Source organism: Bombyx mandarina, chromosome 01, assembly GCF_030267445.1.
Source record: "Bombyx mandarina strain Sakado chromosome 01, ASM3026744v2".
Taxonomy (NCBI): Eukaryota; Metazoa; Arthropoda; class Insecta; order Lepidoptera; family Bombycidae; genus Bombyx; species Bombyx mandarina.
In genome coordinates, this window is record NC_143208.1 from 11,635,432 (window position 1) to 11,659,542 (window position 24,111).

At 37.9% G+C, this 24,111-nt stretch overlaps 2 protein-coding genes across 2 annotated transcripts; one reads left to right on the plus strand and one right to left on the minus strand.

The window, feature by feature from the left end:
- Positions 1-7,102: 7,102 nt before the first annotated feature.
- Positions 7,103-13,438, minus strand: LOC114246941 (BPTI/Kunitz domain-containing protein). The gene is made up of 4 exons (XM_028179705.2): positions 12,944-13,438; positions 11,759-11,950; positions 8,173-8,260; positions 7,103-7,437 (listed from the first exon to the last, which is right to left on the minus strand). Exons 1-4 carry the CDS (start codon positions 13,119-13,121, stop codon positions 7,272-7,274), a joined length of 624 nt encoding a protein of 207 aa, XP_028035506.2. The 5' UTR covers positions 13,122-13,438; the 3' UTR covers positions 7,103-7,271.
- A 1,805-nt stretch (positions 13,439-15,243) lies between these two features.
- On the plus strand, positions 15,244-23,563 carry Or-1 (olfactory receptor 1). Its single transcript, XM_089730299.1, has 8 exons — positions 15,244-15,398; positions 16,153-16,408; positions 18,172-18,282; positions 18,948-19,429; positions 20,234-20,336; positions 21,418-21,513; positions 22,246-22,401; positions 23,221-23,563. The coding sequence occupies exons 1-8, from the start codon at positions 15,364-15,366 to the stop codon at positions 23,272-23,274; spliced, it is 1,293 nt and encodes a 430-aa protein (XP_089586425.1). The 5' UTR covers positions 15,244-15,363; the 3' UTR covers positions 23,275-23,563.
- Positions 23,564-24,111: the final 548 nt, after the last annotated feature.

Here is a 24,111-nt window from a genome sequence, read left to right on the forward strand (position 1 = left end):
CCAAAATAAGAAAAATAATACATTTACAAATACTTGTAGCTTATTTAAATCACGTAAAAGGTATAAAATTTCGTATTCGCGTTGTATATTATAAAAAAAATTATATAAATCTGTAAAGATATCCTTTAACTATCTGTCATAATTCATTAATTCAAGTTTTTTTTATTGATTACTTAGACGGGTGGACGAGCTCAGGGCTCAGGACACCTGGTGTTAAGTGACTACCGGAGCCGATAGCCATAAAAACGTAAATGCTGCCTTGAGACATGAGTTCTAAGTCTCAGTTTAAAACAATTGCCCTACCCTACAAACCGGAAGGGATGACTGATTGAATTACTGGCAGAAACAGGCAGGGTGGCGGTACCTGCCCGTACGAGCTCACTGCTCTCTCTACCACCAGCAACTTCACATTAAGATTTGGTGCACTTCGCTAATTGAAGACGTCGTGGCCTAACGGATAAGACGTCGGGTGTATTCGTGTTGAGCGATGCACCGATGTTCGACTCTCAGGCGGGTACCATTTTTCTAATGAAATACGTACTCCACAAATGTTCACGATTGACTTCCACGTTGAAGGAATATCATCGTGTAATAAAAATCAAACCCGCAAAAATTATAATTTGCGTAATTACTGGTGGTAGGACCTCTTGAGAGTCCGCGCGGGTAGGTACCACCACTCTGCCTATTTCTGCCGTGAAGCAGTAATGCGTTTCGGCTTGAAGGGTGGGGCAGCCGTTGTAACTATACTTGAGACCTTAGAACTTATATCTCAAGGTGGGTGGCGCATTTGCGTTGTAGATGTTTATGGGCTCCAGTAACCACTTAACACCAGGTGGGCTGTGAGCTCGTCCACCCATCTAAGCAATAAAAAAAATCTAATTTGCTTTCTAACAAGATTTTAAGGTTAAATAAAATGAAATACTTCTGACAAAACGATTTTATTGCCTGCATCTAGAACAAACTGTCGCCAATTTTTTCGTGACGTGAAAGACCTTTTTCAGCTGTCGCAGAAGTGACTTGTAGTGAACTTTGCTCTTCAAAATTTTGCTGTCTTGTAATTGTACTAATACTTTTTGTATTTTAGGCGATAGAGTTGTTTGTATAATTCGAACTAATCGACTTTCAGAGGCGTCAGCGTTCATTTGCGGCGAATGATCATTTTCCTGTCAGATTGAATTTACATTTTGAATTATTAAGATTGTATTATTTATACCCTTTAATTAAATTTGATAATCGTCTGTAATATCGTGTAGTTTTTTGTTTATATTTTGTTATTAATCAATATCAACAACGTGTTTACTGTTATTAAAGGGTTATTGAGTGAACAAAACACTCAATACGGGGATTTCATGTCCGTCACTCGATAAAGAAATTTTCTTCTAGGTAAATGAACTTTCATAAAGTTATCCGACGGGTCCTCGGCGTTGGCCTTGTTAGTCGCGCACATTGTGCACTGTAAAAAACATCAAACGACTTCCTAAATATTAATTAAAACATAAAATCTAAGGAGACTTGCCAACGTCCAGTAACAGAAACTACTTATTGTAATGCGAATTGCTTAAATCCGACTTGAGTTTTGCGATCATGTTTCTCATTAAAGCATGAAAATTGTCTAAGCCTTTTACAACTGTAGCTTGGATAGGATCTTTCGATTTAGGATGCGCCGGTAGATCCTGATACGGCGCCTGTGTTAATCAAAAATGTTTGCTTGAAATGTTTTACTATCAATTACATTATACATTAAATTGTTCAACTTACGGCGTTGGCGAAATAAATATAAATGCAACAGAACAAAACGAAAAGAAATAGAGTATTTGTTGACATTGCTTTAAGTGTTGCTGTTGTTATGATTTTATGAAAAATGAAATTGAAATAGTAAATATTTTTTAACGGTTCTATTTCCTAGAAAATACTGAAGTTTTATGGCTTTTTTTATTTGTTAAAAAAACAATGCAAACATGATAAGAAATCAATGTAGAATGTAATACATTCTAAACTTAACGTAACAGTCTTTGTATAAAGATTTTTCTTTGCATGTTCATTTTACAGACAATAATTTTCTTTTAAAGCATTCTTTTTCTACTCGATCACCAGATAGTCGCACATAATTATTATTTAGTAATCTAAGTCGCACAGTGAATTCTTTATCACACGAATTCTTTTTTCGTTTATTTATTTTTTTTACCTTTAAGGTGCGCATTAGTAACTAACTATACGTCAACAGAAGTAGGTAGGTCGCAGTTGCTGAATTTGGTATAGAATGTATCATCAACACTGTAATATCGTTAGTCTGTCACTTAATTTGTCCCCAAATAAGGTCACCATCAAAAGGAGCTCTGCAATTTTGAAAAAAAAATTACTATGGATCCTAGTATAGCGTTTAACTTGATCTTACTACTTTAATCCTAATTTTACATACTGAAATATATCTTTAGACATGTATTGATATTAGTGTTTTGTTTTTTTGTTTTACCTTTTGTTATTGCATACATGGGTGGACGAGCTCACAGCCCACCTGGTGTTAAGGGGTTACTGGAGCCCATAAACATCTACAACGTAAATGCGCCACCCACCTTGAGATATAAGTTCTAAGGTCTCAGTATAGTTACAACGGCTGCCCCACCCTTCAAACCGAAACGCATTACTGCTTCACGGCAAAAATAGGCAAGGTGGTGGTACCTATCCGCGCGGACTTACAAGAGGTCCTACCACCAGTAATTACGCAAATTATAATTTTGCGGATTTTATTTTTATTACACGATGTTATTCCTTCACCGTGGAAGTCAATCGTGAACATTTGTTGAGTACGTATTTCATTAGAAAAATTGGTACCCGCCTGAGATTTGAACACCGGTGCATCGCTCAACACGAATGCACCGGACGTCTTATCCTTTAGGCCACGACGATCCAAAACGACCTGTACCTAATGATGAGACATTGTTGTTTTTTAAATATCAAAATTTGATTATGATGCATTTTTACGTGTATTGACATGTATGTATTTGAATATTACGTACCTACATAGCCACACTGAACCAACAAGAATGGCGTAGTATTTACATACATTCAAAATATTTTCATTTTAATGTAATTCAAATAAAAAATTCAGTTCCATAACTGGTCGTGGCGTCATTCTGTTACGCGTATACCTTTTAATAAAATGTAAATTGCTTTAATGAAATGTGCATTGATACTGAGGAGACCTAGATCGCAGTATAATCTGAATATAAGTTCCTATTGCATAATCGCGTTTGCTCAAGATTGTCAAGCATTTACGATTGCATTTACGAACGAAACGTGCGTCGTAACATTATCCACGTCATTACGGATCCTCCTGAACCATTCACCGTCCTCGTCGAACCCGTCGCTTGCGACGAAGGGCCCGACGAGCGAATTAACCCATAGACACAGCCCACTGAGTTTCTCGCCGGATCTTCTCAGTGGGTCGCGTTTCCGACGTTAGGGTGAAGCTGAAATTGCCTCTCAAGGCTATCAGCAAAGGTAGGATTAAAAAAAAAAAACCTCAATACTTTTTCATCAAAGGCGAATAACTACTATGCCATCTCTTCTCCTGAGTGTTGGAAATGCGATCATGGAATACTTCGGAGAATGGGTAGCAGCGCTAACTATTATACCTCAAACTGGCATTTACTAATGGTTCGTCGTATTGTAAGACCGCACGGGAATTACCATTCTGCTAAATCGTGTCGTGAATGTGTTCCAGTTTGAAGAGTAGGACAGCCATTATAGAATACAATAATTGAGACTTGGATCTCATTCCTCAAGGTGAGTGGCAGTGATATTTTCAATGCGATTCACTCTACTCTACTATATAAAACTCTAGTCTACTATATAAAAATTAAAAGAAATACAATTTTAACATCATACTAGTGGTATTACTAACGCACATTAACTTCGTTGTAAATCATTAAACTGAACATATGAAACACGCATTTATGTAGTACCTATATACTTTAGAGTATTTTCTAATTAAAATCTATGGCAAATACCATTTATTACTTTTACAGTGTGTTAGTTTAATACATAAATATAAAACAATTTAAAGTATAAAAAGCTTATTCGAAGTGGTCTCCATTGGCTGCAATACAGTCCTTTAAACGTTGAGGCCAGTTATCAATAGAAGCACGCACTCTTTCCATGGGATTTTTTTTACTGCCAATCGTACGGATTGTTTTAGGAACTCCAAATTATCATGGCGTTTAGAGCAAGCCGTATTCTCTAAAACTGACCATAAATCATAATCCGGCGGATTAAGATCGGGACTAGACGACGGCCAGTCTTCAGCTCTGATGAAGTCCGAAACGTTCGTTTCCAACCAAGACTGCGTATGACCTGGCGCCGAGTCTTCCTGGAAGGACCATTCTTGATTATTGAACATGGTGTTGTTAAGGGGCTTCACTACCTTCTCAAGAATGGTATCTTGATACACTTGTGCCGATGTTTTGATACCTTTTTCACAAAAGTATGGCTCAGTCACTCCTTCATAGCTAACACCCCACCAAACCATCACTGAAGTCGGATAATGCCCACTTTGCACTCTGTCGACTAATTGGGAAGCTTCCTTAGAGCTTTGAGCATAAATACAATCATTTTGTTTGATAAAATTTTTTTTTTTTTTTTTTTTTTTTTATTGCCCTTGTAGGCAGACGAGCATACGGCCCACCTGATGGTGAGTGGTTACCGTCGCCCATGGACTTCAGCAATGCCAGGGGCAGAGCCAAGCCGCTGCCTACCGTAAATCCGTAAACAAAAAATTTCATCCGTAAACAAAAAATTTCTATGACCTCCCTTTGCGTACCGCTTCAGTAGTTGTTTCGATTTTACACCCTATTCTCTTTTAAATTATCAGTTAAGAAATGACCAGTACGTCTCTTATAGGCTGCAAGTCCTAAGTCATCTATATATTAATACGTGAAGCAAAAACTTTGTATCCCTTTTTACGAAAATTGCGCGGACGGAGGAGTATGAAATTTTCCACACTTATAGAGAATATCGAGAAGAAGGCACAATAAATTAAATCAATAAAGATAACATTACACACACTACATACCATGTATATGACGCTTTTTTTTTTTTTTTTTTTCAGCGTAACCCTAACGTTTGTAGATGAGCTCACGGGGCTCAAACCTGATGACGATGCTAACACGAACCCTAGCAAGAGCCGTGCTTCGCAGAATCTACCACCGGATCGGAAACGCGACCCACTGAGAAGATCCGGCGAGAAACTCAGTGGGCTGTGTCTGAGAGTTAATTTACTCGTCGAGCCCTTCGTCGCAAGCGACGGGTTCGACGAGAACGGTGACCGGTGCTTGAAGTACCTAAAAGCACCGTTAGTGGATCGGGAGGATCCGAGATGACGTGTTTTGGGCGACGTCGACTGCTTTCCATTCTGTCCGCAGGATCGGGAATGTAGTTACCGGCGGCCACGATGAGAGGGTTCTCGTGACGTGCCGCTTTATCGAAGTGGCGCATCGACGCCGACTAAAGATACTTACTGATGGACTCTAAGTCCAGGTCGTCATGGAGGTCGACGTTCCTGACGAACCACGGGGCTCCGACGGCTATCCTGCAAAAACGGGATTCAATAATTTGGAAGGATTTTAAGTGAGTGCGGGCCGCGTGAGCGAACACTACACTTGCATAGGTCATGACGGGGCGTATGCAAGTTTTGTAGATTGTCACCTTATTTCTAAGGGACATTTTACTTCGCCTACATATCATCGGGTAGAGACATCCTAGAATGAAGGCGGCACGGTCGCGTACCGTCTTGATGTGAGGGCGGAATGTCATCCTACTGTCGAGGGTGACGCCTAAATATTTGACCTTCGGGGCCCACGGTATGGGCTGGTCGAACATCGTGATTGGGCGAATGGCGGGGGCGGAGGTGTTGACGCGCCTAGTCGGGAGAGGGATGCTCAGCGTGGTGTTCGGAGGGCGACCCATTTTGAAGAGCACCGCTGTGCTTTTCGTGGGGTTGATGTCGATGCGCCACTTCCGGAACCACTGTCCCATGGTGGTAACTGCGGTTTGAAGTCGTCGATGAAGCAACGCCTTCTTCCTACACGAGCAGTAGATGGCGGTGCCATCGGCGAAGAGCGCCAGATGGGTCTCCGGAGACCGGGGTATATCATTGATATACAAACTAAATAGTAACGGGGAGAGGGCGGAGCCTTGCGGGACTCCGGCTGTGACGTGACGGGGCCGGGAACGCGTTCCCTCGACTCGATATCGGAACGAACGGTTCGACAAGTAGTCTCGTATGATGAGCACGAGTCTGTCTGGCACTCCCATGTTATACAGTTTGTATATCAAACCGTTGTGCCAGACTATTTGACGCACACACGCATGCATAATATTTATTGTCAAACTTTTGTTCTTGACGTCTGATGTCAAATTGAGAATAGATTAAATATTGTTTGTCTTTATTAATTTTTTTTTATTGTGTAGCCTTGGCGAAATTTGTGATTATAGAAGTATAAAATACAATCATAATAGTGTACAAACTTACAATTCCAATTAATTATAGTCGAATTTCGACTACTGCGGGACCTGTAGTCTTTTAAAATACGCGATAAGGTTCTGGGTGCTGTCTTCATCTCCCGAGAAAAAATATTTTGCTTTCGGACAGGATTTCTTCGAATTCTTTCCCTTACTGCTTTGACCACCTTTTATGTACGAACACTACGTGGACGGCCAGATCTTTTTCTGTCACAAACAGAGGAGGTCTCATTGCACCTATTAATAGCCCGGTACACAAACATTTTACTAATACCAAGCGTATGGAGAGTTTTAAAAATTCCATTTGGCTCCATACCTACTTTGTGTAATGCAATCATAGCGATTCGGTTCTCTTTATCACCCCACTCCATTTTAATATCGCAAAATATTGTACAATGTATTGGCGCCAAAATGAGAAAACTCAATGAGCAATCATATAAAAATGACATTCCAAATTCAAATGTAATATTTTGTTTATTTTTAATTGTAACAGTATTTATGGCCAGACTAAGTAATTGCATTAAGGAAAAGCCATAAAACTAGTTTTAATTATTAAAAAAAACACGCATGATAATATTCACGAAATAAAAACAATCTTGTTGTATTTTTTTATTTTATTTTTCGAACGATATGTAATTCGTTATTTTAGTTTTAAATAAAATTAGTATTTTTTTTATTTTGTTGTAGGTAATGACTTTTGTGTCGGAGTTCAGGTGTTTCAGAGAGAACAGTGAGTTTAAAAAATACTATTTTTACATGAAGTCGTCGATGTTGAACGGGACACAAGTCGTGAAGCGTTGATAACGCTGTTGCAGCGTATTGTTTGGCGGCTTGAGACAAGTGGAGAAGCATTCCGTTCGTGTCTCGAAATTATTCTGGTTTCCACCGCAACCGGAATACAAGCGGCGCTTGCAAGTTCTGCAAGTTTAATTAATATTAATTTTAAGTTCTTGTTATATTTGTTAACAGCGTAGCTTGAGCGGTGTAGACATTTATCCCGGATACCCAGCCAGAGAGCGAGAAAACCTATCCTATACCTAGTTCTTTAGTATATCCTTCAATCTAAGACGTTTCGTTGAGGTATTGCCTGAAAATGCCTTCCAATCCTTCGACTACTTAGGCGACTATAAATAGCAATGCTTCGGAAAATATATGACGGAAAGTTACAGATCAAAATAATCTAAAAGTAATTTACAGTATAATTTCAACTAAACGCCTACAAAAATTAAAAGAGCAAAACGATTTTAAAGCATAAGTCGCGTTGTATTCTGTTCAATTTCTTGGTATAATCATAAAATGAATAAATAAATTCCTCCTACCGCATTTCAGAATGAAGGAACATTATTAAGCAATGCCAATATCATATACCAAGATTTACTCATTTAATACATTTCATAATTGACATATCTGTGCATTTCTTTACTTAGAATAGGTATCTGAAAATGGCTTTCATTACAAAAATATTACAAATATATAATATCTTATTGAACCTAAATCTAAAATGGAGTTTATTAACAAACAAACAAAATAAACAATGTAGTAGCCAAAAAGTATAATCATTTTATCTGCGTATTGTAAGTCTTATCGATAGCTAAATTTTATGATACATTTTAATAATACAAAAGATTTAGACAAATACTTTAAAAAGCTTACTTAAAAAATTTATCCCAAGTCCATCGATGGTAATATCCGAAGCATGTTCCATAGTCGAAGCTCAAGGAACAGAAGTGTGGTACTTGTACTGTATTCAGAAAAAAAAAACCCGTTGAAACTTTAATAGCGCGTTAGCTAAGCTCGCAAACATAGATATAGTTAGATAACCTCTCGAACAAGACAATAGAGTAGAATGGTCAAATATCTATATCAAAGTAATTGATCTAAAATTATATTCCACAAGTCGCAGCTACAAAAATGAGGCAAAAACCATACCAGATAGGGGATTTCCGTAGTATTCAATCCAACCTTATGCTTATAATAAATTAATACTATAGTTACATACAATTTTTTGGGGCTTCACTGGGCATTTCGGCATTGGAAAGCAGCTACGTAATCTAACGTGGTTGACACACATACTTTGTGACAACACAAACAAGCGAAAGAGGAGAATGACAGAAAATATCCCAATAATCGAAGTGTCGGGCAATTGTTAGTAAATATTAATTTATTACTATTATTATTATTATTATTGATTGCCCCGACTCTTAAATCGAAGATATGAAAAAAACTATTGTTTTTTATCATGTGCTCGTAATTTTTACAATGCACCGCAACCTACTCTTTTTTATTACTTAATAATTGCTCAACGGTTTGCCAATGGCATTGTGGGGTATATCCCGTAGGTATAACACAAAGGTTGCGTATTGTTTTTGTATTTCTATCGTGTTTGTAATGTATTTTTGGATGCTGAATAAATAAATACTTCACTATACATTACCCTAACGTCAATCAAATACATACCTAGTGAGGTCATAAGTATTGTCACCCAGTAAAAACTTTTCTTTTAGAATGCTGGCCACAAAAAAGTTTATTGAATTCAAATTTCGAATTGTTCATGAAAATAAAAATGTATACTTTTAGAATTTTACTCATTTTTAAATATGGAGTGGACGCTTAAAGAAGACCGTGTTGCAGTTATTGCGTTGCATCGTTGCGGTTACGCGCCAATTCAAATTTTTAACATACTGAAAAATTTGAATATAACCAAAAGATTCGTTTATCGTACCGTCAAACGATACAATGAAGACTCTAGTGTAGATGACAGGTCAAGAAGTGGTCGCCCTCGGTCTGTTAGGACTCCAGCAGTGATAAAAGCTGTGAAGGCGCGAATTCAAAGAAATCCCAAACGTAAGCAGAAATTGTTGGCCCTTCAGATGGGGTTAAGCAGAATCACGGTGAAAAGGGTGTTAAATGAAGACTTAGGGCTTCGGGCATATCGAAGAAAAACAGGACATCGTTTGAATGCTCGTCTAATGGACCTGAGACTGAAGAGATGCCGCGCTTTGTTGAAGCGGTACGTGGGAAAAAAATATCGGGAAATTCTTTTTTCGGATGTAAAAATTTTTACCGTAGAAGAGAGCTACAACAAACAAAATGATAAGGTGTACCCACACAGTAGTGAAGAAGCGAGCAACCGTATTCCGCGTGTCTAAAGAGGTCATTTTCCATCCTCGCTCATGGTATGGTTGGGAGTTTCTTATTGGGGCTTAACAGAGGTACATTTTTGTGAGAAAGGTGTAAAAACGAATGCAGTTGTGTATCAAAATACAGTCCTGACGAACCTTGTGGAACCTGTTTCTCATACCATGTTCAATAACAGGCACTGGGTATTCCAACAAGATTCGGCACTAGCTCATAGAGCGAAGAGCACACAAGACTGGCTGGCGGCGCGTGAAATCGACTTCATCCGGCACGAAGACTGGCCCTCCTCCAGTCCAGACTTGAATCCGTTAGATTACAAGATATGGCAACACTTGGAGGAAAAGGCGTGCTCAAAGCCTCATCGCAATTTGGAGTCACTCAAGACATCCTTGATTAAGGCAGCCGCCGATATTGACATGGACCTCGTTCGTGCTGCAATAGACGACTGGCCGCGCAGATTGAAGGCCTGTATTCAAAATCACGGAGGTCATTTTGAATAAACTTTAGTGTCATAAGAATCTATGTTTTGTTAAGTTCATTTTGGTATATGAATGGTTACATAATGAATAAACTTGTTTCAATTATTTTACATTAAACATGTGACAGAATTTATGACCTGACTAGGTATAACGAAATTTACTTCAGTGTGCTTAGTGCGAGTTTTTAACGTTCTCGATAGCGTAAAAGTTAACTCAAATTTGTATGCAGTTGGAACAGCGCCAAGCGGCAAACGTTGGCAAACGTTGGCAAACGCAACTCCATACAAGTTTGAGTTAACTTTTACGCTATCGACAACGTTAAAAAACTCGCACTAAGCACACAGGACTTCGAAAAATCTCGATGGTTATATTTGTTTGGATTTTGGGTGAAAGTTCCTGTATGTAAATACATATTACTACTACTTCTGAGCCCACTGAGTTTCTCGCCGGATCTTCTCAGTGGGTCGCGGTTCCGATCCGGGGGTAGATTCTGCGCAGCACTGCTCTTGCTAGGGTCAGTATTAGCTTCACTCCGGTTTGAACCTCGTGAGCTCACCTACTAGTTAAGGTTACGCTGAAATAGCCTCTCAAGGCTATCAGATTAGATAGGGGAAAAAAAACTACTTCTGCGCTGGCGCTATAACCCCGGAGTGGGTTTTGGCCTTCGTCAATAAACGCCGCCACTCGTCCGGCACGCGGAGCTCGCGTAGATCCACTTCAACAACATTAGACCAGCTGTACTCGGGCTTTCCTATGGAACGACGGCCCTCCGGCACACCCGCGAACATCCGCTTCATATAACCCGATCCTGCCTCATCCGCACTACACGCCCAAGCCACCTGAACCTCCGCGCCTTCATCTCCCCTAGAATATTTACCTCACCAAAAAAGGTATATGTATTTTTTTTTATTGCATAGATGGGTGGACGAGCTCACAGCCCACCTGGTTTTAAGTGGTTACTGGAGCCCATAGACATCTACAACGTAAATGCGCCACCCACCTTGAGATATAAGTTCTAAGGTCTCAGTACAGTTACAACGGCAGCCCCACCGTTCAAACCGAAACGCATTACTGCTTCACGGCTGAAATAGGCAGGGAGGTGGTACCTACCCGCGCGGACTCACAAAAGGGTCCTACCACCAGTAATTACGCAAATTATAATTTTGCGGGTTTGATTTTTATTACACGATGTTATTCCTTCACCGTGGAAGTCAATCGTGAACATTTGCCGAGTACGTATTTCATTAGAAAAATTGGTACACCCCGGCGGGATTCGAACACCGGTGCATCGCTCAACACGTATGCACCGGATGTCTTATCCTTTAGGCCACGAATACTTCAAAACGACTTCTCTGTTTTCGATTTTTCGAACTAGAACTAGACAACAAAGTTAAAGCAAGCACGTATAGTTTTACAAATTTAAAGACGCATATCATGCATTTTATGATAAACTACAAATAAACCATTAATGATCATAATTTTCTTCATTTCTCGGTACACATGCTACGATCTATTTTAGCATCATTATCAAAATTTTGGAACAAGCCAACTTACCGAATAAGAATATCAGAACACCGAGATGTATTATCGGTTTAGGTGATTTAGTCTGAATCCAAACTTACGTATTGCAGTTGTGGTATTAAGATAACAGTAGTCTCGGCATTCCTTTTCAGTTTCGAATTTGTTACCGTTTCCTTGGCAACCGCCCCAAAAGAATCTGTAGCATCTGTGTTGTTTCACGTCGAAGTACCACTGAACGATATCGGCTCGACACGGACCAGAGTCTGGGCGTAGAAAACATGTTTTGTGACGAGCTGTGGAATAGTCGGAAAGTAATATTTTGTCCAATAATATAGCCAAGCTTCGTTGTCACTATCGTGAAAGAAATTAAAAAACGTGTGGCACTCGGAGACTGGCGCGGTAAAGCTATTGCATAGCATTTTTTATCAACGCAATTATAATTAGACAATGATAATTTAATATTAAAACAATAATAAAACAAGACCACGCTATATTAAACATTAATAAAAGCAAAACCTTAACTGTCCCCTTCACACTTATAAGCTAGACCGCGCGAGAGAGAGACGAGCAGACTTTTCATGATGCGCATGCAGTGTGACGTCACGCCACGCGCTTATTCACAAACACTACACAAGCGCAACGTGTGAATGTGTTGAACGCGAGCTACATGGTAGGCGGAGTGAGGGGTGTAAGGTTTTTTTCGTTACGGAATTTCATGATTCCGCTCTCAAGCCGCGCTCAAAGCCCGCGATAAAATCTATGCAATAGCTTAAAAAAACCTAATTATTATACTCGTAATCGTTTGACTCGCGCATTTCGAATCTAACTTTTACTTAAATTACATCACTAACGAATCTGCCAGAGTACTTGAACTACGGCACAGTCGTATTTTCGAAACGACTAAGAAAGGTCACGTAAAATAAGGATGTGATAAAAGTTTTTTCGACATTAATTTATTTAATAACTAGCTGACCCGGCAGAATTCGTAGTGCCTTAATCGATAAATAAAAACCTAAAATTTTTTATAAAACAAACTTAAAACGAATAAAAGGAATCCGTCCGACAATAATTCCGAGCATTTTCATATTTTTTCACCTTTTACCTTTTAAACCATTAATTTAAATATTCAACTTTCTGTTTTAAACCTTCTCTGGACTTCCACGAATAATTCAAGACCAAAATTAGCCAAATCGGTCCAGCCGTTCTCGAGTTTTAGCAAGACTAACGAACAGCAATTCATTTTTATATAATAATATATAGATATGAAATAACATTTTGCATTTTACCTCTCAATGTACTGTCCAATTCCGCACAGATCTTTTTAGTGTACGCTGTCGTTGCCCGTCCGTGATAGTGAAATGTTTTGCGTTTCGACTTCTTACAGTTAACAACAAGCAACAACAAAACAATAGCGAAATGAACGTAGTAAGCTCGAGATGTGTGCCTTAAAAGTAAAATAAACATTACTTTTAAATCGTGCTAGTGTATTTCCAGCATACGAATACGGTAAAACTATTTCATGCGGTCGTAAATTTCATTTCAAATTAAGTGTTGTTGTGAATTTGCTACACAATATGTATTTATATGTATTATAGTTAATTTATTAACTACTTCATAATGACTACTATTCGCTCAATTTGAAAAGAGATCGTCATCGATGACACCTCAGATTCAGTTTCATTTAAGTAATGCATTAAATTTTTGGTACTTAAACACGAATGGTTTTGACAAAATTGATTCTTTAAAATATACTGGAAGCATTGAAGTTTGTCAATTGCTCCTAAACAATAAAGGAAAAAGATAATCCGCTGGGAAATTAAAAGAGATCATACTTTTAATGTTTTGTTCTGCCTGTGCCTATTCAAACTTAGACTTGTCATTTCATACACTTAATGTTGTGACCACAGAATACATAAGTAATATAGCTTCTATTGTGAGCGCATTTAAAAAAACAATGCATAATAAAATAATGTACCTACCTAGACATGAATAATATAATTACCTACACATTAGAAATTTCCATTTTTTTCCTCCTCGAATCGTGTTCCTCATGTCTGAAGGTCGTGACCACCATCACCCATGAGCTTCAATCTTAAGATGTTTTTCCACTTTCCCCTGTCCACGGCGTCATGCAGCGCGCCGTACACTGTACTGTCCAAAGCGGTGCGGATCTGATCGAACCAACGAGTCGGGCTGCGGCCTCTAGATCTGCTGCCTTCAACTTTCCCTGTGATCATAAGTTTTTCCAGTTTATCGCCGTCTTTCCTCGCAATGTGACCAAAATATTCGAGGATCCGCTTCAGACACACAGTAGACAGTCTGATTTTGATGCCCAGTTGCTTCAATATCGACGCGTTAGTCCGGAAGGCTGTCCATTTTTTTAGACAATACGAAAGTATGACTCAGAGTCTGCAATCACATTTTTGTCGAAGGCTCTCTCTCGTCAGTCGATTCCTTTTACTACCAAATTAAAACGACAAAATGTTCATAAATAATAATTATATTTATAAATAATCAGTTCATAAATAAAAATTAAAACGACAAAATGTTTATAAATAATAATTATCAAAATTGATTTGTGAACCAATTCTTTGAGGTATCTTATAAAAAGATATTTTCCAAGAACTTTAAGATGTCCGATATTACATTGGTCCAATAGGATCTGGATCACCAGAATAAAATAAAAATAAAAAATTGTTTTAGTTCGGCTTGATGGTTTTGTTTTTATGATTTCAAACTATATTTTCATTGTGCAGGATATATTGGAAACCGTTCTCAAATCCGATCATCGTTCTCGTCGAACCCGTCGCTTACGACGAAGGGCTCGACGAGTAAATTAACCCACAGACACAGCCTACTGAGTTTCTCGCCGGATCTTCTCAGTGGGTCGCGTTTCCGATCAGGTGGTAGATTCTGCGAAGCACGGCTCTTGCTGGGGTTCGTGTTAGCAACGTCGTCAGGTTTGAGCCCCGTGAGCTTACCTACAAGCTCGGCGAATCTAGAATAACCCCTCGAGGTTACTAGAGTAGGTAGGAGAAAAACAAAGTTTTTAAAAATATGTCATGAAATGGATGAATCTGGACACGATAATTCTTAAAAATCATAGTCGATTTTTTTCTTTCTTTGTTCTTTAGATTCCACGTAATGGAACACGATTAGAAATTAACTGGCGTATGGGGTCAACGGCCTCGAAGCAACGCACTGTGCGGCTGGCTACCTACCTTCGCGTTGTAAATCGAGGTTCTCCAAAAATACAATAAATATTGTCATAACATCCACTAATATATTGTTAAGTAAATATATTATTTATGTTTACCTTGGCTAGTAGTTTATTCTGATTCCAGGTTCAATGATGGTTTTTTCATTTCCTGTATTGTAAAACGTTTGTGGCTAGTCTTGTCGCTTCTCCTCATTTACAGATACTATAAACTGGTAATAAATTATTCACAGGTAAATTATTGTTAAGTAAATGATAAACTAGATTAAATTATAAATTCATTTGTCATTCCATTTGATGCACCTTCTTATTAAAATAGATAAAGGAATTTTTTATTCCTTAATAGCAAAGGCGTGTTTGTTTTGCTTGGCATTTAATTTCACCAAGGTCAGTTTCGGCTATAAAAGCGCTAAAATATCGTTCACCACGTAATAATACATTAAATAAAAGAAACGATAGAATACTTCGATCCTCGCTGAGCTTCAAGCTATGTTACTATCCTTCAAAGATGACAGTCGTTCACCGTACGTACCTACTACATTTATTAAGTACTAGCTGTACCCGTATGCTTCGCTGGGCATTTAAAATTACCATTATTATTTCTCACCCCCACAAAAATTCTCATCATTAACGCCCCCGCAACTGGTGTAAGGAGTCCAACAATCATATACACATTAGCCTATCCATTAAGTACATGTATTTTCTACATGGATACTAAGTTTCAAGTCAATCGGATACATGGTTCAGTAGTTATAACGGAACATCCGTAAATATGACTGTAGATTTATATATTAGTACAGAAGATTACAAAAATAATTCCCAACGGTATTCCTGTTTTGTTTTTCCGTGAAATTAAAATATTAAAATAATATTACTTTACAAATACGGTTTAAGTCACAATGATAACTGCGTTCTTTTGATGCATTATGAGTAAGACGGAGACTATTTTTTTCTGGTTTCTGTTTGATACAATGAAAATCTACTTAAGGATACAGCTATCTGTTAATGTTTGTGTTTTATTTATTTATTTATTACACTTCATGTAAAATTTACATTTGCGGACTTAATTCCTAAGACATTCAGGCACCAGTCAACTAAAGGTAGTGCAGAGTAAATAGTGGTAGGTGTAATATAATAGCTTATACAGTATTCAAAGGAATAATAATAAATTCATGACGATTCCGCTAACTTCAAAAATATTTAAAAGTTAAATAAAAATTAAGTTATATATAAAAAGTTTATATAATATATTTCAAAATTCATTCCTTTTTTTTTTAGGGACATCCAAAAACCTCAAAACTTTCAATATATGAAGATACTTCGCGTTAATTTAAAGATAATATGTGCGTGGCCGGAAAAACAACTGAACGAAATACGATCATTGGGACATTCGATTCACCGGGTCATATTACCGATCCAGTCCGTTGTTTGCCTCGCGTGTGGAATTCTGTACATACATTTTCACTTTAACGAGATACCGTTTTTCATTCTGGCCAGCACCTTCATAACTGTGATGATGAATTTGGTTACTTGTGTGAGTATTAATTTTGGATTTTTTATTTTTTCAGAGGGAATAGTACTGCCAGATTTAATGTCGTGTCGTTTTCGATCATAGTAATAAAGTTAACTGTCAATGTAACCCACTGAGTTTGTCACCGGATCTACTAAGTGGGTGGCTATTCCGATTCAGTGGTAGATTCATCGAACCACTGCTGTTGCTGATGCTAATGTTAGCAAACCCTCCAAAACAAGAATAGCCCCTCGAGGCTACAGGCGGCAGGCGGATAGGTAGACAAAAATCAATGCAACAAAAACAGTGTATTGTTTAATTCTGTGTATTGTTTAATGACTACAATACTATTACGCGCTGGAGTTCGGGATAAATAAAATTCCACCGAAGTACAACTAAAAACTGTATTCAACACTTAGAACACTTAAAACACTCAACAAAGACTATAAAACTCTTAATTCGCTTCTTCCGCTTCGCTTCAGGTGATCCGTTCGCTGTTTCGCTTCGAGTAGCTCCGATTACTGACTGCATGTTTTTTTCCCTTCCTGTGCTGATAGCCTTGGGAGGCTATTTCAGCGTAACCTTAACTAGTAGGTGAGCTCATGGGGCTCAAACCTGACGACGTTGCTAACACGAACCCTAGCAAGGGCCGCGCTTCGTAGAATCTACCACTGGATTGGAAACGCGACCGACCCACTGAGAAGATCCGGCGAGAAACTCAGTGGGCTGTGTCTGTTAGTTAATCGAGCCCTTCGTCGCAAGCGACGGGTTCGACGAGAACGATGACCGGTGCTTGAGGTACCTAAAAGCACCGCTAGCGGATCGGGAGGATCCGAAATGACGTGTATTGGGCGACGTCGACTGCTGTCCATTCTGTCCGCAGGATCGGGAATGTAGCTACCGGCGGCCACGGTGAGAGGGTTCTCATGTCGTGCCGCTTTGTCGAAATGACTGACTGCGTGTCATCTCTGCAACGCTTTTATAGTCGAGACGAAATCCCTAGAATCGTCGAGAATATTCCACAAAAGTCTAGTATTGTGTGTTTCCGGTGTCTGACAATAGATGGCGTTGTACTTCTCGAGCGTTCTATATACTACTAGATCCTTCGATATTCGTTCAACTATTTAGCGATAGATGGAGTTAAACTTCCCGGCGTAACAATACTAATCACTAAGGTCCGGAATGAGAAGAGGAATGACAACGTACATTTAATATTAAGTTTTAATCTCTCTGCATTTAGTATTTTTTTTTGTAAGCAAGTAGAGGACGTACAGCAGAGGGTAACGGGGTTTTATCGACTACTAGAATAACAAAGTCTGAGTAATGAGATATAAATCCCAATTATTTTTCGTAACGGTTATCGTCATCTCCCTCCCCTCGCCTCAAGCCGGAATACACAACTTTTTCAAGTAAGAAATAGTCAGGACGATAGTACCTACAAGTAATACACTATATTACCAAAACAGCTAAGCGATCGCTAATTATTGTGGTTTAAATTAACGGTACGACTGTCCATTTGCCAACGATACATTGCATCGCCTTTTGCGAAACCTATAGGAAGATATGAGTGCTATTTTAGGCCAAACCCCTAAATATAAAAAAATATATAAAAACTTACTTGTTTTCATGTTATTAAAATTTCATTCAAGGTTTTGAAAGTGATTTAAGAAACTACCAGTTTCTTTCTTTTTTTTTTGTTTTTATAAAAAATGTAGACCTAGATATACGTATTTTTGATTGAAGTTTGTCACTAACTTCAGGGAATTTATAATTTTACATATTTTCAGTCGAGGACAGCACTAGTTATGCTTTTCGAACGTTACCATGTATTAACTGGTCGCTTCATAACGGTAATGCATCTATTCAATTTCCAGAAGAACTCAGATTACGCTTATAAGGTAAAGTTTGTGATTTTTTGCCACACTGAGCTAACACTATTCTATTTGTCGAAGTTTGTGGTTTCAAAGAGAAAAAAAAAAAACATTTTATTAGCGTTGTTGGTCAGGTGAGTTGCGACGGATCTAGTGCGAAGCGAAGGTGCCAACAAATATCCGACATAAAAATCAAAAAGTTACTACATCGTTGATACTATGATCTCCATTTCACACATGAGATTGATTTTTGAATTGCATTAATGTCCTATCGTTCCAAATACCTGAGTGTTTTGCTGTAGGAACCATCAAGATGGTTCGGCAAAAGCTCTGGGGTGTAATATTCCAATAGTAGATAATTAACACGATGTTCGCCGTATGCCTTGAAAGCTGTTCATGAACAGATACTTGGCACCTGCTCTATGAACGGTCCACCACTTATTCGCATCGCATCCCAGACATGAGATAAGCGTCGGCCATCTTGTAGTTTGGGTTTTATATATGTATACGGAATTAACTGGTTTTCTTTAAAGTTTTTGTTTCGTTAATTTCGGCCATAAAACCGTGCGAAATAATTGGAAATCGTTAAAGAAAATTAGCGTGAAGTCTAATCGCTAAATAGTCTTAAAAGTAATAATATAATATAAGATAATTATTAAAGAATATAACCGATATGTTATATGTGTTTTCAGCTTTGCACTTTCGTGAACAGAATGTCCCATTTTTACACACTTTATGTGTTATTTTCGATGTTTATGGGTCTAGGGCTGTTCAATCTTCTACCGTTGTACAACAATTACGTGTCCGGGGCATTTTCGGATCCTTATGGACCCAATGTAACGTTTTTCCATTCTGTTTACTTTGCTTTCCCCTTCGACTATTCTCACAATTTTAGGGGATACATCATAATGGCCTTATTCAATTCCTATGTGTCAGTTACATGCTCGATTGGATTGGTAATGTTTGATTTGCTCATGTGCCTCATGGTAATGCACGTTTGGGGTCACCTTAAGATACTCTCACACAACCTCATAAATTTCCCGAGACCTAAAGCCAGCCATGTCATCACAACGCCCAACGGACCAACGAATGTGGAGACGTATACAGAAGAGGAGTCGAAAGAAGTTTTCGCTAGACTACGTGAATGCATAAAACACTATGGAACAGTTGATGAGTATGATTTTACTTTTTATTTTCTTTTGGTTGCGTAGTCTGAATGAGTTAACGGCCCGTGTGTTGTCAAATTCCGCTTTTTTGCCCAAACATCGGAAAGGTATTAGACCCCGACCGGGAAATAAACCCAATTACCGTGATTCAACAGTTAGGGTCAATAGATTCAGACCACTAAACCAAGGATTAGAATAAGCATTAGAATAAGCATTAAGTCGTCGTGGCCTAAAGGATAAGACGTCCGGTGCATTCGGATCTAGCGATGCACCGATGTTCGAATCCCGCAGGCGGGTACCAATTTTTCTAATGAAATACGTACTTAACAATTGTTCACGATTGACTTCCACGGTGAAGGAATAACATCGTGTAATAAAAATCAAACCCGCAAAATTATAATTTGCGTAATTACTGGTGGTAGGACCTCTTGTGAGTCCGCACGGGTAGATACCACCGCCCCGCCTATTTCTGCCGTGAAGCAGTAATGCGTTTCGGTTTGAAGGGTGGGGCAGCCGTTGTAACTATACTGAGACCTTAGAACTTATATCTCAAGGTGGGTGGCGCATTTACGTTGTAGATGTCTATGGGCTCCAGTAACCACTTAATATCAGGTGGGCTGTGAGCTCGACCACCCATCTAAGCAATAAAAATAAAATAAAATAAAAGATATTACTTATCAGCATCTAACAGCACAGTACTCTCTAATAGAGAGATAGACAGTAACTGACATCAATGTATTACTAATACGGACATTAATAAATGTAAACTTATATATAAATATATTTATAGTAGCATCCTTCATTTATTCCAGTTTCGCCAATGATATGTCTGAAACGTTTGGAGTTATTCTATTGGTGTACTATGGGTTTCATCAAGTTAGCCTATGCATGCTGCTCTTGGAGTGTTCTGATTTGGTAAATTTGATGTTTATTTGTTTATTGTACTTCTCGAGAACAGATTACTGCCCGAAGCCGCTGCGACACGTCGATCTCTTCATTAGTAGGGTATGCCCAGCGATCGTTATTTCGTTATTATATTGAAGAAATATGCAGAAAAATTAGTAATTGATGCTCATAGTCAACTGGCATCACAGTGTGAGTACTATCGTAAGCTGAAAGAATTCGTAGCCTTCAACCGAAACGGTCGACAAATTCAGTGTACCTAAATGTAATAATAGTATCTACATAGATATATATGTACATTACCATTAGTTACTAAATAATTTTATCACGGTACTAAGCAATTGAAGGCGCAGACTTTTTATTAGATAGACTGGTGAGCAAGCTTAAGGCTAACCTGGTTTTAAGTAGTTACCGGAGTCTATGGATATAAATGTTACGCGCTAGGGTTCGGGATAAATAAAATTCTACCGAACTACAAGTTAACACTGTTAGAACACTTAAAAGACTTCACAAACACCTTAAAATTCTCAATTCACTTCTTCCGCTTCGCTTCAGGTGATCCGTTCGCTGTTTCGCTTCGAGTAGTTCCGATTATTATTGACTGACTGCGTGTCATCTCTGCAACGCTTTTATAGCCGATACCAACTCCCTAGAATTGTCGACAACATTCCTCACAAGTCGAGTATTTTCTGTGTGTGTTTCCGCTATCTGACAATAGATGGCGTTGTACTTCTCGGGCGCTCTAGATGTTACTAAATCCTTTGATATTCGCTTCGGGTATTCGGCGATAGATGACGTTACTCTTACCGGTGTAACATTAACAACGTAATTGCCGCCCCCAACTTTAAGATAATAAGCTCTAAATGTATTTTTTATAGTATAACGGCTGGTCCATCCTTCAAACCGGAACGCATTAGTGCCTCGCGGCAGACTTAGGCGGGGTGGTGGTGCCTACACGTGCGGGCTAACAAGATGCCCTACTGCCAGTCTGCCATCAATAGGATTACATTTGATTGTATTTTAAATGTTTTATAATGACTTTTTAAGCAAAACGTTATTCGTATCATTATTTATTATATCTTTACATTTTCAGTCCACGAAGGCCATGTTACGTTACGGACCCTTAACCTTGATCATGATTCAACAATTAATTCAAATATCCATTATATTCGAACTCCTCGGGAGCGTGGTAAGTGACGAAGTTTTCGAGCAGCTGGAATAGCCTCTTAGGGTACCAGTGAATAGGAAAGGAAAAACTAAAAAAGCACCGCGTAATAAGCTTGCTTCCGTCCCCGCTTATTTGTGCGGCGAAATAGTAATGCAGTCTCGATTAAAATTTGGGACAGCATCACTTTGGACTTAGTCTGTGGACTACCATAGCCATGTAGCACCATGTAGCACCAGATACAACATGAGATCTTTCACTCATCTATACAATAGAAAAAACAACGATAACTACTTACTGATAGTAAAAACTTCAATCAAAATATTTTTTTATTGCTTAGACCGATGGTCGAGCTTACCATCACCCACTTTATGACAAGAGTTCTGGTATCAGTTTTAACCGTACAACGGCTGCTCCACCCTTCAAACCGAAATGCATTACTGCTTCATGGCAGAAATAGGCGGGGCGGTGGTACCTACCCGTGTGGACTGACAAGACATCCTACCACCAGTAATTACGCAAATTATAATTTTGCGGGTTTGATTTTTATTACACGATGCTATTCCTTCACTGTGGAAGTCAATCGTAAACATTTGTACGTATTTCATTAGAAAAATTGTAACCGCCTGTGGGATTCAAACACCATTGCATCTTTTGATACGAGTGCACCGGGCGTCTTATCATTTAGGCTACGACGGCTTCAAAACCTACCACTCATTCGGCTTTAATTTATATAACACAACATATCACTATCAGGCGGATAGAATACCAGACGCAGTGTATCAATTACCTTGGGAATGTATGGATGTGAAGAACAGGAGGGTCGTGTACGGTTTCCTACGAAGGACACAGAATCCCGTACGATTCAAAGCAATGGGTATGCTCGACGTTGGAGTACAGACGATGGCGAGTGTGAGTATAAACATATATAATTGTAAATAGACATGGTTTAACAAAAACCGACTTCAACTGGAAAAAAGAAAAGATATTCCAAAACAAATTAATATACACTAAAAACAATAATCATCGAAATCGGTTGGCGTGATATTGAGTTATTCATCTATTTGTTGCGCACGTATTTTATTCTAATTTAAGACTTATATGATTTTCTCATGGATACCATTATCAGAACTAGATTAAATTGAAATGGGACCACACGGGAAGCGTCAGTTTTCTAATCATAAAAGAATCATCAAAATCGATTCACCCCGTCAAAAGCTATGAGGTAACAAACATAAGAAAACAAACATACAGTCGAATTGAGAACATCCTCCTTTTTTGAAGTCGGTTAAGAAGTCTAAATTAAAATGTATCTAGTATTTTGCTTAAATTCAACGCAGTTAGATTGTTTCAGACCGTACATAATCCTGGCTAAGACTTTGCTCAACCACCTAATAATAATAAAAACCACACATAAATATTATACCTTTCATTTATCGACTTCAAGCCGATGTTATACTTCAATAAATTTACAATGAATTAAAATTAAAATTATCAAATTAGAGGACTAAAATTATGGAAGTAGGTAGGTAGGGAATGTGATAAAACACTTAGTCTACCATTAGGTCTTGAACTGCTAACTTAATCAAAATAGGACTGCCTAAAGTAGCTTGGTGACTATTATAAGCAATGAAATATTAGAAATCAGATGTAATCGATAACTTAGACGAAGATCTTAGAAAAAAGTCGTTTTGTTTGATGTAATGAGAAAAGATTTGTTTTTTTTTTCAGATATTAAAGACATCTATTTCATATTTCGTGATGCTTCGAACAGTGGCAACATAAAATCAATAATAGAGCAATCCGCACTATTTTTTTAACTTTTACTACAAATAATTTCTAACTAATCTGCTTATTTCATTAATCACATATTATTGTTAACTATTCGTTCATCTTCCGATGTAATGATTTAAAATTGCTATTATTAGGTGTGATAAATAGGTATCACGTGATTGATTGAATCACAAATTGAACAATTGAACTATAGATTGAACTGAATTGTATGAATCACATTCGATCCTAGCACTAGTACTTAGGTATTGGAATGCTTCGAAAATAAAATATATTGAGTAAGTTTGGTTTATTTTTCTGTAAATATTTTTTATTTCTGTAAATATGTTATTTAATTTAATTCCCAATTCTCTCCAAAAAATATAAGTTTTTTTTTTTTAAAAACTTAATCTATGAATTTTCATTTCAACTATTCACCTAGTGAAATTAATAATTACAATATATATTCTTTTTGTAAAGTACCTTATAAAATAAGTATTTTAAGTACCAGTATATTAAAGTTAAGTTGACCTGTTTTAAATTACGAGTAATCTTTGTTTCTTAACTAATAAGAACTTTTACTCGATTATTCATTTCTAATACACAGCGCCATCTATTAGAAATATTACTACTATACTAAACCCAATAAGTAAATCCGTGTTGCTGTAAGAGCAAACGTTGAAGTTTCTTTTTAACGCAATAGATGTCGCTTAAAATAATTTTTGAATAAGAAACTCGAAACCCTTTTCCTATAACTTTATGTATCTATCTCCTCTACCTATCGAATCTCCTTTAAACTTATTTATATTCCTATCAATTATCTTTACTAAGTCTTTCAAATCAAGGTAAATT

Bases quoted from the DNA above. Each gene is read 5' to 3' on its own strand.
- LOC114246941 (XM_028179705.2), bottom strand. From the start codon at position 13,121: ATGTTTATTTTACTTTTAAGGCACACATCTCGAGCTTACTACGTTCAT. The intron at 11,951-12,943 runs GTAAAATGCAAA...ACTATTCCACAG, and splicing joins ATTGGACAGTACATTGAGAG to CTCGTCACAAAACATGTTTT. The intron at 8,261-11,758 runs GTAAGTTTGGAT...TTCTGAATACAG, and splicing joins TAATACCACAACTGCAATAC to TACAAGTACCACACTTCTGT.
- Or-1 (XM_089730299.1), top strand. From the start codon at position 15,364: ATGTTACTATCCTTCAAAGATGACAGTCGTTCACC. The intron at 18,283-18,947 runs GTAAAGTTTGTG...ATGTGTTTTCAG, and splicing joins ACTCAGATTACGCTTATAAG to CTTTGCACTTTCGTGAACAG. The intron at 22,402-23,220 runs GTGAGTATAAAC...TTTTTTTTTCAG, and splicing joins GAGTACAGACGATGGCGAGT to ATATTAAAGACATCTATTTC.